At 55.7% G+C, this 18,354-nt stretch overlaps 1 protein-coding gene across 5 annotated transcripts in view; it reads right to left on the reverse strand.

Annotated features, from left to right (window-relative positions):
- Positions 1 to 18,274, reverse strand: part of THAP4 (THAP domain containing 4) — a 35,042-nt gene extending 16,768 nt beyond the window's left edge. The window contains exons 1-2 of one of the 5 annotated variants that reach the window (XM_061412938.1): positions 18,100 to 18,274; positions 15,046 to 16,226 (exon numbers count right to left, since the gene is read on the reverse strand). In XM_061412938.1, coding sequence (XP_061268922.1) covers positions 15,046 to 16,226; positions 18,100 to 18,176 — 1,258 coding nt within the window. In that variant the 5' untranslated portion in view covers positions 18,177 to 18,274. Of the gene's footprint in view, positions 1 to 4,457; positions 4,566 to 15,045; positions 16,227 to 16,428; positions 16,629 to 17,394; positions 17,824 to 17,949; positions 18,071 to 18,099 lie in introns of those variants that run through there. The other 4 variants (XM_061412940.1, XM_061412942.1, XM_061412939.1 and 1 more) reach the window with 4 other exon arrangements.
- Between the last annotated feature and the right edge of the window lie 80 nt (positions 18,275 to 18,354).

The following is an 18,354-nucleotide window of genomic DNA, read 5'->3' on the forward strand; positions in this document are numbered from 1 at the left end:
GGCAACACATGGCTCCGTTCGCTCCTCTGGATGACGCGGCTGACGCTCGTCCACGGAGGGGAACCCAGCAGCGAGCTGATGGGAGATGTGCACACGTGCCAGGAGCACATGCGAGAGTGAGCTCACAGGGTGGCGTCTCAGGGACAGAAGGTGGCTGGCGGGCCGGGTGGGCGGGTGGGGAAAGGCTGGCCGAGCCCCTGGAAGGGCCCTGGCCTCCCATCTGAGCAGAGCCCTGAGGCCTGGCAGAAGGGCTGAGGCCCCCGGCTGCAGGAAGCAGCTGGAGGAGGACGCGGACCTGCGGCAGCGACGGAAGCAGCGGGAAGGGCAGGAAACCAAGGCCGGCAGCCCTCCTGCCTTGGAGCCCACCCCAGAGAGGCGGAAACGCGGCCCCAAGGCCTGAACACACTGCTCGACCGGACACCCCTAATGCCCTCCCGTGTGGGGAGGCCAACAGAACACACAGACATGGTGTGACTTGGCTTCAGAGAGGAGGGAAGCACCAGCAAGAAGCTCCACGAGGAAGGCCTGGAAAACACGCCTGGGAGAGGGGGGCAGACCCACACAGGACACGGCCCAGCTGTAAGGGGCGGCTCCCTAGAGGCAGGGGCACACAGGTCCCCACGGCCTCCCTCCCGCGACACCCAACACCGAGCCCGTGAAACGTGGCTGCTCCTGAGACGCATTCCCAGCACAAGATCCCCCCGTGGAATTTCAAAACCTCACCCTAAAATACAGAACTTCACCCACCCCAGCAATCTTGAAGTACTGGTGGCTACGTGTTCAAACGTTTCATACAATACTGAATAGTTTATCAAGGCTAACTTCACTCATTTCCCTTTACTTTTTTGACGTATTTAGAAAATTTAAATTAAGTGGGAACTCACACCATGTTCCCACTGATAGCACTGGAAAGGAGCCTTCAACACTCAGAGGACGCTGTGCAGTGAATTCTGCAGAGAGGTCATCACGAGTCTTCACTGAAAGACGTGAGGTACCAGCAGAGCAGCTGCAGGAGACGGGCGAGCGCCGGGCTCGGCACACGTGCGAGGAGCATCTGCCAGGGAGCGGGGCGGGAACGCCGGTCCCGAGCCACGGCCTCCAGATCCCGCAGGGAAGACTCGCTTTAAAAGCAGAGGGGCAGGCGCACCACAGACGGTGAGACAGAGCCAGCACCACGCACCCGGGGCCATGAGTTACAAGAAACAGCTGCTTAGACGGAATCTCAAAGCAAGACCCTCAACGCCTGCTGTCAACAAGAGATGCAGCTGAAGTAATTTGGAAAGGCGTCAGAAGGTGGGGCCAAGATGGGCAGCCGGGATCAGGCGTCAGGACCCGACATCAGGCAGAAGGCAGGCCAAGCCCAGTGCATGCAAGTGGACGTGGAGCAGCCCCGCAGCACGTGAGGGCACGGTCGCCGTGGAGGCGTCTGTGGACACTCAGGCCCCAGACGCAGCAGCAGCATGTATACAGCAGACACTACTGAAGACGCTCAGAGGGTGACAGAAGGAGTCTAGAGGACATCTCTATAGGTGTCTCTTCACGTCCAAGCAACAATATCCAAATAATGAAACAGAAACAATTATACATAGGATATAATGAATGAGGTGGGTCTGACGGACATACACTGAACTTTTGTAGCTTGAGACAAGAGAATACTCCTTGAAGTTCTTCTGAAAGACCCATGAAGACTGACTTTTAACTGGTCAGAGAGCACTTCTAACTTCCAAAAACTAAAAAGAGTGCTCTTCCCCGTCCAATCACAATGCAACAAGACTAGAAATTAAAACAGTACAGATGTTCTTTAAAACAAGTCATGAGAGATGCCAGACACACACGTACAGGCCCCACGCCTCCGCTGGGTGGAAGCGTCTGGAACAGGCACGTGGGGCCAGCAGGGGAGCTGCAGCACAGAGCACCGCTGCCGGCTCGCCCGCACACGGCTCCGTCCCATCCCTGAGACTGCTGCGAGACGCCCACGAAGCAGACGAGCCTCAGGACAGAGCAGATGGCGCTCCTCAGCCCTCTGCCCGTGTCACAGCAGCACAGGGCCACCTGGGTCCCTGCCGGGACCGCTGCCCTGCAGGCAGAGCCGGTGTTTTAAGGACACAGAAACGCTGACTTGGGGGGCAACACACCCTGACTCCTAAAGACGTGCTCACACTACCACCACAGGAGCGGCCTGCGGCGCCTCGCACTCCCTCACCCCAGCTGTGCCGGCATGAGCCGCACGGCCTTGGCCCGTGACACGGTGTGCGGGCCTTCTCTGCCTCTCAGTCCCTCCCTCTTCCAGCCAGAGCCTGAGCTGCTGGCACCAGAGACCCCCTGAGCCCTGAACCAACGGCTCCTAGAGCGTTGAGGGACTGCAGCTGCCTTGGCTGGGTTTTCAAGCGAGCACAGTTCAGTGTTGTTTGAGACGCACAGGGAGCTGCTCCGGACAGAGACATGCTGCCCGCCCAAAGCAGAATAGGCTGGCAGCCCCTCGTCCCTGTGAGCCCACTTGCCTGCCAAGCGCAGCGGGAACAAGCCACGAGACCTGCTGCGGCGCATGTAAGAGAATGGTTGAGGCAGGTCCACGGAAGCGCGGGGCTGCGGAGCCGCTGAGGTCTGCCTGCTCAGATTCCCCACCGCCCCGGGGGCCCAGGGACTCACTGGAACCCAGCACCTGGACGGTGGAGAACACAGAGCAAAGGAGGATCAAAGATGCCCCGAGGGGTCCCCACTGTAGTCTCCTTTGCTTGGAGGCAAGAGAGGTTTTCATAAGCGACTCCAGCAGAATGCAGGGGCTGTCCTGGGACAGAGGTAAGCCCGGAGGAGCCGGGTGGAGAGGTGCCCACGGTGTGTCCCCTGAAGACAGGTCTGCCACAGACCGGGGCGGGGCGGCGGCTTCAGGATGGCTCGGCGCATCCCGTGTATCGGGCACTTGATCTCTATTATTAAGTTAGCTCCACCTCAGTCCCCAGGCGTTAGATCCGAGAGGCTTGAGGACTCCTGCTCTAAAGGGACAGGATCCCAGCTGCTCCCAAATGGGGAGGTCAGACATGGGGGCGGCCGGTCCGCAAGGGGAGGGCCCAGCTGGTCCCAGGAGAGTTGGGCTGGGGGCCTGGGGCCAGCCTCGACTGGGCTGTTTACACCACAGGGTCGTGGGACAAGGTGATGGGTGTCTGGAGGTCCAGTAACACCGGTCCTGCCCCCCACCTTGCTCCCTGACCTCGGCCCTGGGCTGGGTCTGCACAAAGGCACCCACCCGGCGCAAGACTTGGTGGGGCTCAGGCAGGGAAGGAGCTGGGTGTGCAAACCACAGCCAGGGCAAGAGGAGGGACTGACCGGCTCAGGGGGTGGGGGCCAGGGAGGTGGAGGCAGGAGCCTGAAGAGTCGCCAAAATCAGAGCGCGGGAAGCACGGCTGCAGACGACGCAGGTTAGAGGTGGCGGGGAGCCGGGCACAGCTGGCGTCCTGGGGATGGCGCCACACAGGGACGGTGTGGCCACAGGAGCCACGGTGGACACAGCCCCCGAGGACAGGCCAGAAGCACTGGAGGTGGGGCTCGGCCACTCACCGGACCCTGGACGGGGTGGGGGCGCTCCGGGCCAAGAGTGGACTGGGGGACTGCTGAGGGCGGGAGCCCGGCCTCCAAGAGACTCAACCTCGTGCGCTGTGCACGGGCCGGCAGGCAGGAGCGCACACGAGGCTGCAGGACCCCCGCCCAGGCAGCGGCCGCAGAGCAGAGGACCACCCTGCGCGCAGTGGAAAGGGAGGCTCGCGCCTTCTGGGCGGAGCGCGAGGAGATGGGGCTAAGCCGGCGCTTCTTTCAGGGCCGGAAGGAGTCGTGTGCGGTGGGAGCGGAAAGGCAGAACCGCGCTGCTAGCAGTCAGGGGACTCTTGGTTGGAGCGCATTCTTAAAACCACAGGCTCCCACGTCCAGCTTGCCCTGAGAGACACTTCAGACCCAGTCCTCTCAGCTTGCCATCACGGGCTCTTAACTGCAATGAATTTAATGCGGGCAAGAACACCGGGGCTGGGCAGGTCCCGCGGGCTGCCCGCCCGCTCTGCCCCCGCTGGAATTGTGGTCGGCTCTTGGCCACGGTCCCGTTCCGTGTTTTCACTCCAGTGTTGCAGGACAGAAGGACCAACATGAGGCTTCTAAAAGCCGAATGTCGTGTGACACGAGCCCACACATGCCAGCCCCGTCCAATGACACCCTTAAGAGCTGTGTATTCTACTCTGTGTAAATTACACTTCATTAGAGAAACGAAAATAAATTTAAAAGTCAAACAAAGGAAAAGTATCATAAATAGGGATCTGGCCTACTGGCCATTTTCAACCTCTTCGAGTGAATCAGGCCTTTCTATGCGCTGTTTCCCTGGTTTCACTTACCAATATGCAAAAACAAAAATTTAAATATTCTCCAAGAAATTTAAATCTTCATTTTTGGACCTAGGACAGTGAAAGCAGGCTTACCCATGCCTAAGTTTTCTACGCTCCAGACGCCGCCAAGGTTCTTCAAGGTTGGTTTCTGCCAACCACGGGAAGTGTCTGCACCTGGCTGCTAACAGCTCCCAGGAAGTGACTGCCAAGCCTGCGGGAGGCATTCTGGGAACTGTAGTTCCACAACACGGGGGCCTCCTCAGGACAAAGTGGAACAAAGGGAGACGGAGACAACCAAACCTGAGAGCTGGGAGGAGCTGTGGAGGCTGAGGCGCATTCAGAGCGTCAGCCAGGCCAGAGGGGCCAACCGCCTGGGCAGACTGAGGAGTGGACCTGCCCTCTGACCGGCACTGCTGGCCAGCGGGGACAGACCCGTGCAGCAAGGCTGGCTCATGCGGCCCGTGTGCAGGAAAGCTGCTTCTGCAACACACACTCTGGAAACTCCTGGCACGCTGCCTTCTGCGTCTCCTGGCACATGTGTCAGCAGAGGCCCACGGCCCCCCGGGCAGGAAACAAGCAGACCTGTCCACTGGGACCTAGGGATAGACGCCGTTGAGGTACTGCCCACCCCACTATTGCCTTGACAGACACCAGTGTTCTCTGCCAGGGCACAGGCCGGGTGGAGAGCCTCGGCAGCCTGGCAGCCCTGGCTGTGCCAGGCGGAGGGCCCCATGCAACACGGGTGGTCTAGCTGGCTCCCCCGGACAGGCACCCAGGGTAGGCCGCTGCTTTGGAATGAGGGCGAGGCCCTCACTTCATCACCCAGGAGATGGAAAGGCCCCCATGCACACCTGGGAACACCGGATATGTCAGAAAATAGAGCATATCTTCCATAAAATACAGAAGACATAATAAAAAGGGGCCAAAGTATTATTACTTGCAGATAAACGTTATCGTTGGTTATCCAGTTAATCCAAGTCTCAACTGAGAAACTATTAGAACTCATAAGAGAATCTGTCAAGGTGGCTGTTAGTAAAACCAGCAGTCTTCCTGCCCATCAGCAAGAACCAAATTACACAGAGGAGGGGCCCCGCCTTCCACTCTACAAAGAGCTTAGAAGTCACAGCTCTGGTCTGCAAGAAACACACGGTGCTGACAGTCAGTGACTTTCCTTGGCTTCATCAGAGAAACCTGGTCAGATGTCCCCCAAGACCTGAGAAACCCGGGGACAGGACCACTGACGTCCGCTCACCTGGAGCAGAAGCTCCTGGGGACGGCAGGCCAGCGGGAACCCCAGAGGCAGCCTGCACGGGACTCCAGGCCACGTGTACACAGGTGTGAGCGAGCACCTCCCGGGGCTGCAGTCCCAGGGGCCCCACAGTATCCTGGGGTTCATTTCTAGGAACCGCCTGGTTCTCACCAGAGAAAGAAAAGAAAAGGAAGGAAAAGAAATCACCAGAGTCCCTGGCCTCAAGCCCTGAGCTTCTCCAAAACAAAGGCCTGTGGTGTGGTGAGAAGACCTCCCAGATCATCTTTCGGGTGGGGAAGCCCTTTCCCACCCTGGCCCCTGGTCGTCTGGTCTCACCCAAGGAGGGGAAAGGAAGGAAGAAATACTAGTGAAGGTCACAACCCAGGAACACCAGCCACTAAAAGGCTGAAACTCAATCAGAAGACTATAAATGCTTCTCCTCCCCAGACCACTCCTCAGGGCTCTAGCATAATAAAAGGATTACAGGGGAAAGTGCCCCAAGGTACAGACTCTATGAAAAGTCTTTAGAGTCAAGGAGAAGGCAACAAATCAGGACAAGAGAAGAGCCTGCAGCACTGAGCAGCAGCTGCAGGAGGCAACAGGGCACCAACCCCTAGTCAGGCTACCACCACGCTTCAAGCCCAGCACCTGCCTACCTCAAGCTTTATGACGACACCGTGTCTGCCTTTCTAAAAACTACTGGGCAGGCTAGAAGGCAAGAAAGAACAGTCTGAAAAGACAGAGCAGAAATTCTGGAATTCTCAGATTTGGATCTGAAGTAACTGTGATTAATATGCTAAGGATTCTAATGGGAAAAGCAGGTAAAGTGTAAGAACAGACACGTAATGTAAGAAGAGAGGAAATGTGGACAGACTGAAAAACACTGATGGCAGGGCTGAGGAAAGAGGGAGCGGCACATCTGTCCATAAGAACACCCCCTACTAAAATGCAGAAAGAAAAAAGAGAACAGAGTATCAGGGAAATTTGTGACAATAAAAAGTGATACATGCACATGATGAGAATACAGTATATGAAGGGAAAACAGCTGAGAACTTTTCCAAGTTAACAATAAGCACCAAACTGCAGATCCAGGGAACTCTGAGAACACCAACCACAACAAATATCACAATATCTACATCTAGACGTATCACACTCAAACTGCAGAGAGCCAGAGACAAGGAGAACCCTGAAAGAGGCCAGAGGGGGAGAAACCTCTCGAGTCAAAACGCTCAGAATTACAGGAACTTCTCCTTAGAAGACATGCGAGCAGCATAGGGGTAGAGTCCTGCATTCAGTGAAACGATCCCTCAAAAGTAAAGAGAAATAAAGACTTCAAACAAAAACTGAGAAAATTTACTGCCAGCAGACATGCCCTGCATGAAATGTTAAAAGTTCTGCAGAGAAAGAAAATGATGCAGGTCAGAAAATCTGAACCAGAAAAATCTGAATCTAAATAAAGAAAAGAGCACTGGAAAAGGAATAAATAAAGGTAACAATAAAATGCTGCTTCTTCTTAACTGACATAGTGGACGAAGGTTTGTTCAAGTCTCTGGCAGTAACAGGGCGAGCACAGCAGTAAGTGACGGAACGCAGCACGTCCCCGAGGGACAGGAGGAGGCGCTGGGGGTCTCTGTTACGGCTCCCGCACAGCCAGGAAGCAGCACAGCCATGTGAGAGTGGACACGGATTGGCTGTAAGTGCACGGTGTGGACTGGTGGAGGACCACTAAAAAGGTACAACTGATACGCTAAGAAAGGAGAGAACGTGCGATCAAGGTAAATGCTCCAATGGAACCAAAGAAGGCTGAAAACGAGGGACAAGACAAAAGACGAACGCTAAGCAGTTCCGAACGGAACAGACAGGAATCCGGGGAGAGCAGTGACCAGTTTACACTTGAGTGGCCCACAACCACCCACCCGAAGATGGAGATCACTGGAGCAGACTGGAGACCATGACCGGCTGTATACTGCCTGTGAGGCCCACCTTACCTACAGACAGGCCACAAGCAAAGGGAGACAGAGAGCCATTCCACGCTAGCAAGAGTCACAGACAACTGGAGTGGCTGGGCAGCAGACATCAGGGCAAGAAAGATCAGCGGGGATACACAACAGCGCTGTTACATAATAACCTAGGGGTCAGTTCTCCAAAAAGATGTAATAACCCTCAATGCTTACACACCTAACAACACAGCATCAAAGCACAAGACAAAGACGAACACAACTGCAAGGGGAGACGCACAAACTCACAGTTGCAGTGGAGACCCCAACACACGGCAGGGATGGGCAGATCTGGCAGACAGCCAGCCAGCAGGGCGCACACGAGCTCTCCAACCACGGACCACTATGCCGGCTCATTTTAGGCGTCAGCTTGACTGGGCCACGGGGCTGCTGAACCAGCTGGTGGGACACTGTTTCAGGGGTGTCTGTGGCTTCCAGGAGCAAGTCCGTGTCTGAACGGGGCGCCATAAGCCTGCGGCCCTCGCACGCAGGGGGCACTAAGGGCCTCACAGAGCAGAGAGGTGGAGGGGGGCAGACTCGCTTTGCTTGCACCAGGGCCTCCAGGTGGACCGGGACTTCTCCACCCCATCCCAGGCCTTGGAGCAAGGGCTGAATCACCCCACCAGCGTTCCGGGTTCTCCAGGCTGCCATCCGTGATTGTGGGAGCCAATTCCTGTAAAAAGTTTCCGTGTACTCTCACACATCCTACTGGCTCTATTTCTCAAAAGAACCGTGACTAACCACTACTTCAGTCAACATCAGTAGAACATACGTTACGCTCAAGCTCAGGCTCACAAGAAACATTCAGCACGACAGTCACATGCTGGGGCCGCAGAACAGACCTAACACGTGTACAGAACACAGCTCACACAAAGGACGCTCTCAGAGCACAGTGGGCTCGACTGGAAAGCAGAAGCAGCAAGAGAGCTGAAACAGCACCAGACAGCTGGAGATTAAACAAGACACTTCCAAGTATACAGTGGGTCAAGGAGGAAGTCTCAGGAGAAATAAAAGAACACTTCAAGTAAATGGAAATGAAACTACAAAACTACAACTTATCAAAACTTGTGGCATGCAGTAAAAGCAGTGGTTAGAAAGAAATGTATAGTGCTGAATGCATACATTAGAAAAGAAGAAATACTGGAAATTCAAAGTACAGAAGGAAAAGCAATTAAGCTGAAGAAAAGGAGGGGGGAATTAGAATAGAAACCAATGAAACTGAAAACAGGAAAATAAAGAAAGTCAAAATCTGAATGCATATATTAGAAAAAGAGAAATAACTGAAATTAATAATCTAAGTTTTCACCTTAGGAAAATAGAAAAGGAAAAGCAGTTAAGTTGAAAGCAAGCAGAAGAAAAGGAAAAAAAAAAAAATAAGAGCAGAAACCAACGAAACTGAAAACAGGAAAATAAAATCAACAAAAGGTTGGCTTTTTCAAAAAGATCAATAAAACTATAACACTCTAGCTTAGTTAACTGAGGAAAGAGAAGACAGAAATTACCAATATCACAAATCAAAGAGGAACATCCACTAAAGCCCTGCAGATGCTGAACTGTCTAAAGGACACTGTGAACAACTTTATGCCTACAAACTTGATGATTTAGGTGAAATGGATCAATTTCTTGAAAAACAACACTACCAAAACTTATACAGGAGACATAATCTGGATAGGCCTATATCTATTATATCTGAGTCAATAACCCCCAGAACGGAAAGCATCAGTCCTAGACGGCCTTCTAGAATATCGGTGAATTCTGTCAAACATTTAAGAAAATTTTACCTATTCTTTACAATCTATTCTGGAAGGAAGAAGCAGAGGGAATACCTTCTAAATCATTCTATGAAGCCAGAATCACTATTATCAGAATGAGACAAAGTTATTAAAAGAAAGTAAAACTATGGATCTCTTTCATCAACATAGGTGCAAAACTCAACATGAGCAAATACCATCGAACAGCGTAAAAAGAAAATATATACCATGATCACTTGGGTTTATTCCAGTATGCAAGCCTGGTTCAGCAGTCCAAAATCAAGTGATATAACGCAAATATCCATTGTAGGATGACTGGATAAACAAAACGTGGTCCATCCATACAGTGGAATATTACTCAGCCTTCAAAGGAAGGCAGTTCTGCAGCATGCTGAGCACGGACATACTCTGTGGACATCAGGCCAATCATAGATGGACATACTGTGTGATTCCACACACACGAGTCACAGGCACGGAGACAGAAAGCAGAACGGTGCTGCTGACGTCTGGGCAAGGGGAGGAGGAGAGTTACCAACAGGACAGAGTCTCAGATTCACACCGAGTTGCAGCCCGGCCGCGTGGCAGCTGTGCGGCAGGGCGCATGGATTTAACGCCACCGCACTAAAGGCTCACAGGCTGTTACGGTAAAGTTTTGGTGTTTGTATTTTAACTCAGTACAAAAAAAGGCACAACAATGATAAAAAAGAAATGAGCTATCAGGCCATAAAAAGACACAGGGGAACTCTCCACACATACTGCTGAGTGAAAGAAGCCGACCTGAGGAGGCTGCGTGCTCTAGTTCACAGCATCTATCCCTCCCAGTCGGGACCCTCCTGAAGAGGCAAAGCTACAGACAGTCCTAAGATCAGTGGCTGCAGGGGTTGGGAGGGGCGGCATAAACAGGCAGGCAGAGCTTCAGCGCAGGGACACGACTCTGTCCTGCTGTCCTGAGGACACGCGCACTTACGCACTTGTCACACTCCAAGCAGAAGGCGTCCCGCGGGCCGGCCTGCCCAAGCATCCCCGGGTGTGCCTGGACCCCGGCCGAGCGGCCCGCCGTGCCCGCCTTCCGCCAGGCCCTCACCAGGGCAAAGCTGGGCGCTCCTGCATCTGTGCTCATTTAAAAGGTGCCTTTCTGTCTCTTCCCCACTGTGTGTTTTGTGGAGCACAGATTCACCTTCAGTGGTCCGAAATTCCACAATTTCTATCTGTCCAATATTTTGTTTTCTTCTACAGAGTTGGTCTTAAGTAAGATCCTCTTGAGATTTGTATCTTTGAAAGATATTCTTTTTTGTTAACAAGTTTGTCAGTGTTAAAAAAAAAACCCTCAAATATAAGACAGTCAACCTAAATGTAACCTATGCTAAGTCACTTCAGTCGTGTCCGACTCTGTGCAACCCCATACACGGCAGCCCACCAGGCTCCCGGGTCCCTGGGATTCTCCAGGCAAGAACTTTGGAGTTGGTTGCCATTTCCTTCTCCAATGCATGGAAGTGAAAAGTGAAAGTGAAGTCGCTCAGTCGTATTCGACTCTTAGCGACCCCACGGACTTCAGCCTACCAGGCTCCTCCGTCCATGGGATTTTCCAGGCAAGAGTACTGGAGTGGGCTGCCATTGCCTTCTCTGAATGTAACCTATGGGACTTAGTTAATAACAACATATCAGAGTGTGGGCTCATCACTAGTAATGAGTGAACCTCTAGCACAAGTGGAAATGTGAGATGTTAGCAGTAGGGAAATGGCGGGGACGGGGGAATTCCTGTGTTGTCTGTTAATTTTTCTGTAAATCTAAAACTTTCCTTAAAAGAAAAAACCCAAACTATTAGAAAATAGGGCTTCCCTGGTGTCTCAGCTGATAAAGAATCTGCCTGCAACGCGGGAGACCTGCGTTCAATCCCTGGGTTGGGACAATCCCCTGGAGAAGGTAAAGGCTGCCCACTCCAGTACTCTGGCCTGGAGAATTCCATGGACTGTATACTCCACGGGGTCGCAAAGAGACATGACTGAGTGACTTTCACTCATTAGAACATAATCAATGGAAGGCAGGGAGGAGGTAGAAATACAGATGAAATAAGATTATCAGAATACTGATAAACGTAGAAGCTAGGGTGGGAAGCTGGTTCAGCGGGGTTATTATACTTTTCTGTTTCATCTGTCCATGTTCAAGATTTCCACAATAAAAGCTTTTAAAACTCAAAATTAATTCAAGAATTGTATGTATAAGGAACAAAAGAATAGGAAAAAAACTCAGATATATTTGCGGCAAGTACTAAATTACTGACCTGAGGGCACAGCTGAGTCACACTCGACAGCAGACATCCTTGTCTGTGGGGACACTCACAGGTCAGCGAGCAAGCAAGGTGCGAGCAGCATAGTCAGGGCCGGACAGAGACGGGATGAGCGTGGGAAAACGCTCATCCTCGCTAGGTCACAGAAACGCCTGCAACGTGCCTGGTGCGGCCACACACCTAGAGCAAGCCTGGGCTCGGCGAGAGAGCCCGTTCTGTGGGAACGCCACTCAACAGCAGCTTCTCGGGGGCAAGCTTCCCAGACCCAGAAACTGCAGCCCCAGTGGCCCGGCTGCTGTCATGGGTGTTCTGCCCAAAAGAGGGGGCCTGGCTGAAGATGAAGGACTGAATAACCACATGCACAGTCCAGTCCCTTCAACAGAGAATTCCTGCAAAACGACTGAAGAACCCTGAACTGATCAACAGTCGGGAGAGCAGCCGGTTTGGAGGACGGCAGGGGGAGCTCGCAGGTGGGGACTCGGGGCACCTACTCCCCTCCCCCGGCCCCCCTCCCCTCCCCTCCCCTCCCCGGTGCTCCCCCCTCGGGCCCCCCTCCTGGTGCTCCCCTCCCCAGGCCCCTCTCCCTGATGTTCCCCTCCCAGGGCCCCCTCCCTGGTGCTTCCCCCTCGGGCCCCCCTCCCGGTGCTCCCCTCCCCAGGCCCATCTCCCTGGTGCTTGCCCCACCCCCGAGGCCCCCCTCCCCCAGCGCCTCCTGGAGTCCCTCCCCCAGGCCCAGCCTGTTCTTTTCGGTCCTCAAGGCTCTTCCTCAAAACTTCCCTGTGGAGCCAGGCTCCCTCCCAGCTGCTGCCCACTTTCCCCAGGCCCCTCACGGCTAACCCTCTTAGAGCCTCGTCCCTGGCCACCCTCAGTGGCCCCCTCCCTTCACTAGGTCCCCACCCAGGTCTGTCCACACCAGTCCAAGAAGACTGGTCACCAGTGACCCCATGTGGCCGAGGCAGCCATCGTTCCTCCACTCTGGTTGGAGCTGCTGCAGCCCAGCTGAGCACCCCCTTTCTGCAACACCTTCTACCCGATACTGCAGACACACGGGTGCCACTTTAAGCGGCTGGGTGCTGGCTCTCTTGCTCCAGACCTAAGGGGCGTCTCAAACTCGACTCCTCTCAAAATGTCACTGTCACAGGAGCGGGTCCCCTCAGATCATTAACTGTTTCCCCCCAAAAGAGCAAAATCGCTGATGATGACCAGTGGTGAGTACAGTAACCGGCACGACACATACATGCATCTAGCTGCGGGTGTGTGATGGGGACACGCACATACGGCCTAGCTACGGGTGTGTGATGACGCATGCGTGCATCTAGCTATGGGTGTGCGATGACGCATGCGTGCATCTAGCTATGGGTGTGTGGTGACGCATGCGCGCATCTAGCTATGGGTGTGTGATAACGCATGTGCGCATCTAGCTATAGGTGTGTGGTGACGCATGCGCGCATCTAGCTATGGGTGTGTGATGGGGATATGCAGATGCAGCGCTCAGACCAGACAAGGCTGGCACCTGGGCGGAAGGGAGGCTGGGAGCCGACTCACTCAAGCATTTACAGAAAGACAGGACGAACGCGGGCAGTCACCCACCAGCGCAGAAAGCCTAACAGATTAAAGGGTGAAGAAGCAGGCCCAAGTTTCAATTTACCAATCACCCCAGTTGTAAGTGTATTAAGTTACTATATAAAATGGTTCTCAGGTTGAGTTAAAATATAGCTACAAAATAAAGGCATAGAAAAAGTTTGAAAATAAGGAGATAAACAAATAAAACTTTAAATGGGACAAAACTGGCTTTTCTGTTTGGTAACAGGCAGGCACACTCACATGTCTAACAAATGCAGGTGAAACTGGAAAGACTTTCAAGAAGCAGCAAGAGACCTACCTCCCTTCTCAGAAACCCAGAGCAGTGGATACAATAAGTTAGGAAACAGAGCAGCTGACCAATGAGATAAACTAGATCCAGTGCTGACAAGAACAATGTAACCAGCCCGGGGAGAGCACAAGTTCTTCTCCCTGCGGGGGAGGCTCAGTGAGGCGGTCACACGCAGACTGTACTGGACCTCCGTGAAACCTCAGAAGATTCTCTAAGGTTGCCAAAGCACTGGCCCTGAACAATAAAACAAAAATCAGTTCCCTTCCCCCAAGCTATGTACCTGAAAAACCATGGCACCCTCCTGAATAACGCAGGTTAAGGAGGGAATCAAGGCTAAAGTTACAAATGCTTTAGAAACCAAGTGCCCAGAAAGCAGCGGGGGGTGGGTGTGTGGCGCAGAGCCACAGCAACAGAAGGGGCCAGCCTCACCTGCAGGATGGGAGACACGCACTGTCTCATGGAGTCAGCACTGCCCTCCTGAGCAGAAAAGCCATGAACGTAAGAGAGCAGAAAGAAATGAGGAAGAATGAAGAAGAAAAAACAACAGAGACTTCATCAATGCAGGCGGCTTGGAAAGACTTGTGACAGTCTACAGTGACAGACTTAGGGCCCTTTGATCAAGAAGAACAGAAAAAGTACCAGAAAGTAGTTACTAGGTACGAGAAACTACAAAACCGCTTTAAAACACTAGAAGAGAATGCAGTGTTCAACTCTGACCAGTACATCAGGATGGGTTTGGGTTTTGCTCATTTTTGGTTGTTGATCTGGGTGGGGGGCGGCGGCAGGGGGAGGGGTTAGTCCGTGAAGAGCCCGTGTCACACTCCAGCCTTTCCTCACCTGCAGTTAATGGCAACCTGGGAGACCAACAGGATTCAGACTAAACGCACCACGTGGGAGGAAGATGGTTCCCACCTTCATGCACTGAACTGGCGAGAGACGCTGCGCTCGGAGCAAGTTCTCCAAGAAACAAAGGGCACACCAAGGAGGGAAACCAGAGACTAAGCGCTAACACATGAGATGCACCTCCAGCCTATCTGTATAGACGCAAAGACACGGACAAAAGCGCAGAAACTAGTCTAGCCGCCTGGGAAGCCCAAACGGGAAAGTGGAGTCTTCGTTTCTTGGGCTACAAATTTCTGTATTGTTCTTACTAGAACGTACTCTACTTCAATAGGTGTTCGAAATTTTAAGGCTAGTATTAACATTCAAAAGCACCTAACTGCTGGGATAGTTCATCACAAGGCAACCGGAAAGGACCTCCCTCTGATTTAGACGCTCTTCTCATCTCGCTAGCAGGCTAAGTTCTGTCTTAACTTACACTCAGACCCAATCCCCCAGGACTCTGTCTGCGGTGTGCGCGGAAGGGCCTCCCTGGCCAGGCCCCTCCCAGCGGTCCTGGGTCTCCCGCGCCTCCTTCCGCGCTGCCTAAAGCCCTCAGCTACAGCTGCCACCCCGGCTCCCGTCCCTCCGGAGGGGCCTGGAGACAGCGCACGGGGGCCCCTGGGCTGGGGCTCGGGTACTGACCGCGACCAGGGGGCAGCAGGCTGCTCAGGTGAGGGAGGCTCAGCCTCCGCAGCTGGTCCAGCTTCTGGCGCAGCTCGCGCACCTGGCTGTCCGAGCGGCTGACCCGCTGGCGCAGGGTCCGCAGCTCGCCGTTCTTCTTCTCCACCTGCTCCCGCAGGCAGCACACTTGGCTCTTGCTCTGGCGGGAGGAGAAGCAGTAGGAGTGCAGAGAGTCGATGAGCTTGCAGGCGCCCGATGCCGACAGGATGACCTCGTTGATGGACATGGGGCTGGCGTCGCTGTGCTCACTCTGGACGGCCTCGGCCGCCGGCTTCGGGGTCACGTCGGTGGGAGGCGCCGAGGCGCCCTGGGCTGGCTTCTGCGGCGTGGCCGTGAGCGACGAGCTCGCCGAGGGGCAGGCGCGGGGAGGGCTCTGCGCCGGCCCCTTCTCCGGCCCGGGGCTGCTCCCGCTGCAGCCAGGCTCGGCGTCTCTCCTCAGCCGCTTGCGCTCCACGGGCTCCCGGGGGACGGCCGGCCTCTCTCGGGCATGCTTGGAGGAGAAGCTGTAGGAGTGAAGCGAGCCGATGAACTTGCAGGCCCCGGAGCCCGGGGGCGTGAAGTCGTCCGCGGAAACGCCGCTCCTGTCCACCAGGCCGCTGTCGGCGGGGGTGGCGCCCTCTTCACCAGCATCCACGGCCCCTGTGCCAGCTTCTCCCTGGCTGCCGGAGGTGGCGGCGGAGGCCGGACCGTCCTCTGCGCGTCCTTCCAGAGGCTGCCGCCCCCGCTCCTGACCAGCGGTCTCCCGGGCGGCCCTGGCCGCGGTTCGGCCCTGCGGAGTGGCCCGCTTCAGCTTGCGGGGCTCCGGCTTGGCCATCGGGCTTGCACTTGACGACGGTGACCCTGCAGCTGCCTTCCCGTCCACAGGGTCACTCGCCTGTGCCCTCAGACCCGCCGAGGCCTTCCCGGTGTCCCTTCTCCGGGGGCGGCCATGGCCTCCAGCCCCCCTTTTCTTCTCCGCCAGGTGGAAGATGGACGGCACGGCCGTGGGTTTGAGCAGGCGGTGCTGGTCCTCCAGTCTCTTGGAGAAGCTGTCTTTGGTGAAGTGCTCACTGCAGAGGAAAGAGTACTTAGTGGGGGTCCAGTTATCCCTCTGAACAGCCTTCAACCACTGCATCAGACGCTTTGAGTCCTTTAGGGGGAATCTGCAGGACAAACAACAAATTACAAAAAAAATAATTAACATGCCTCCCCCTAATACTATCAACTATAACAGGAGAACAACAGTTTTTACAAATACCCAGACCTGTACTGACTTTCCCATTTACAAACTTAGTAAAGATCTAAGGAACACCCTGTACTTGCAACTTATCAGTGGAACAGAAAGATGAGACGCGCACTGCCTACCCTTAAGGAGCTAGAGTCCACGGGGCAAATCAGAGGTGAAGGCGAATGCCCCCTCCTAGGCTGCAGTAAACAACCTTCAGGGACAGAGTGCTGGGAGAGACAGAGCCGGACGGCATCGTGACAGCACGAAGGCTCCAGGAAGTAGTTCCTAGAAGCTCGCAGCAGGCCAGCCCTCCCGGTGAGCCGGGATGCCGGACTCTGGATGCCAAGAGGAGAAAGGATGCCTGCCCATGGGCACCGCCCCCCCCCCCCCCCATTTAGAAGCCAGGTCCGGTGTCAGCCAACAGAGATGGGGGCAAGAGGCCAGGAGAGCACTCCACCCCAGGGTGCCCCAGCTGCGGCTCACTCATGGAGCCGAGGATGTGAGACAGCTCTGAGAGGGGGCGCTGCGCTCCCAACACACGTCCACCACCAGGAGTAATACCACTCCCTTTAAAAAGCAACTGCCCCCGGAAGATACTGAGTAAGATACTTAATAAACTTTTTCTTCATTCAGGCAAGATCTCTATTTAGAAAACTCTAGTGAAACTGCACATGCGAGTGTGGGGGTGGTGCGGCCTCTCTGGACCGCTGTTCGCCACACCTGAAGCCATCGAACCCACCTGAGTGCCTCGGGACCAGGCCCGGCGGCGAGTGGGGGGTGGGCTGCTGGAATACCAACTCCTCAGCAAGTCCCAACCACTCCGACCTTCTGAATATCCTCATTGCTTCGAGAGTCCATTACCCTAAGACTCTCGCCCCAACCCCAGTTCGGGAACTTGAGAAAGCAGGGAGCTGACATCTGCAATAACCTGTTACTATCTTAATAGACTGTGACGATTTGAGACTTAGCGCTAACCAACTTCAACTTCCAGTGAGACTCTAAAGAACCGTCGTGCAGGTATTGGAAACTTAAACATCCCCCTTTAACAGCAAAGAGAAAAGTCTGCGGCGGGAGGCTGTTCGGGCAGAGGTTCTTCTGCTCACGTTCTGATAGTGCAGGCGGGAGGTCGCAGAAAACCACTCGCTGAAAAGGGCTGAGTCCCAGCGCCTTCCCGGAGCGGGCCAGGCCAGAGACAAGGCCGACCCCCACCCCGTCCCGGGCCACCCTCCGCGGCGCCACGACTAGCAGCGGCGCCCCGGCGGGTGCGGGCCGAGCCGGCAGCACGCGGCCGGGCGCCCCCCGGGACCCGGGGCCGTCCGGAGGGCCCCCAGGACACAGAGTCCGGGCGCGCGTCAGTCCCCGGAGCGCGGGGTGCGTTCGCTCGGCCTCGTCCCGATCCAGAGGTCCAGGCGGGCTCCCCGCGACGGAAACGGCAGCAAAGTGACCGCGGGCGCGAGAAGACGGCCGCGCCGAGGAAACGCGTCCCCCGCGCGCACCGTCTCCGGAGCCTGGCGGCGGCGGCCCAAGCCCCAGCGGCTCAGGGCACCCGGCGGCCTACGACCGGCTGAGGGTCGCGGGCTCCGGGGGCCGCGGTGGCCCGAGGCGCCCGGCCCAGAGACGCCGGCGGGCCAAGGTCACACAGCGCCGCGCTGACTCACTCGCGGGGCCGGCGCCCCGAGCGCCCCAGCGTCCGGCCGGGCCGCGCCGCATCGCTCGCCCCGCAGGGCCGGGCCGGGCCGGGTCGGGCCGGGCCGGGCCGGGCGGGGGCGTGGCCGGCGGGCCGGCGGCGGCGGGCGGAGCCCGCTTACCTGTGGAAAGAGACGGCGCGCTTCTCCCCCTTGCCTTGCCGGTTGGAGCAGTTCGCGGCCGCGCAGCAGATCACCATCTCGGGCCTCGGGCCGCCGCCAGACTCCGGCCCTCGTCTAGCCGCGCCGAGCCCCGAGCGGGACCGCCCCGAGGGGAGGGCGCGCGGCGACACGGCTGCGGGACGTGGGAGCCGGCCCCGCGGCCCCCGCCGTACGGCAAGATGGCGGCGCCCGGCCGCCCGCCGCCCGGCCGCCCGG

The sequence above is a fragment of the Bos javanicus genome, chromosome 3, assembly GCF_032452875.1.
Source record: "Bos javanicus breed banteng chromosome 3, ARS-OSU_banteng_1.0, whole genome shotgun sequence".
Taxonomy (NCBI): domain Eukaryota; kingdom Metazoa; phylum Chordata; class Mammalia; order Artiodactyla; family Bovidae; genus Bos; species Bos javanicus.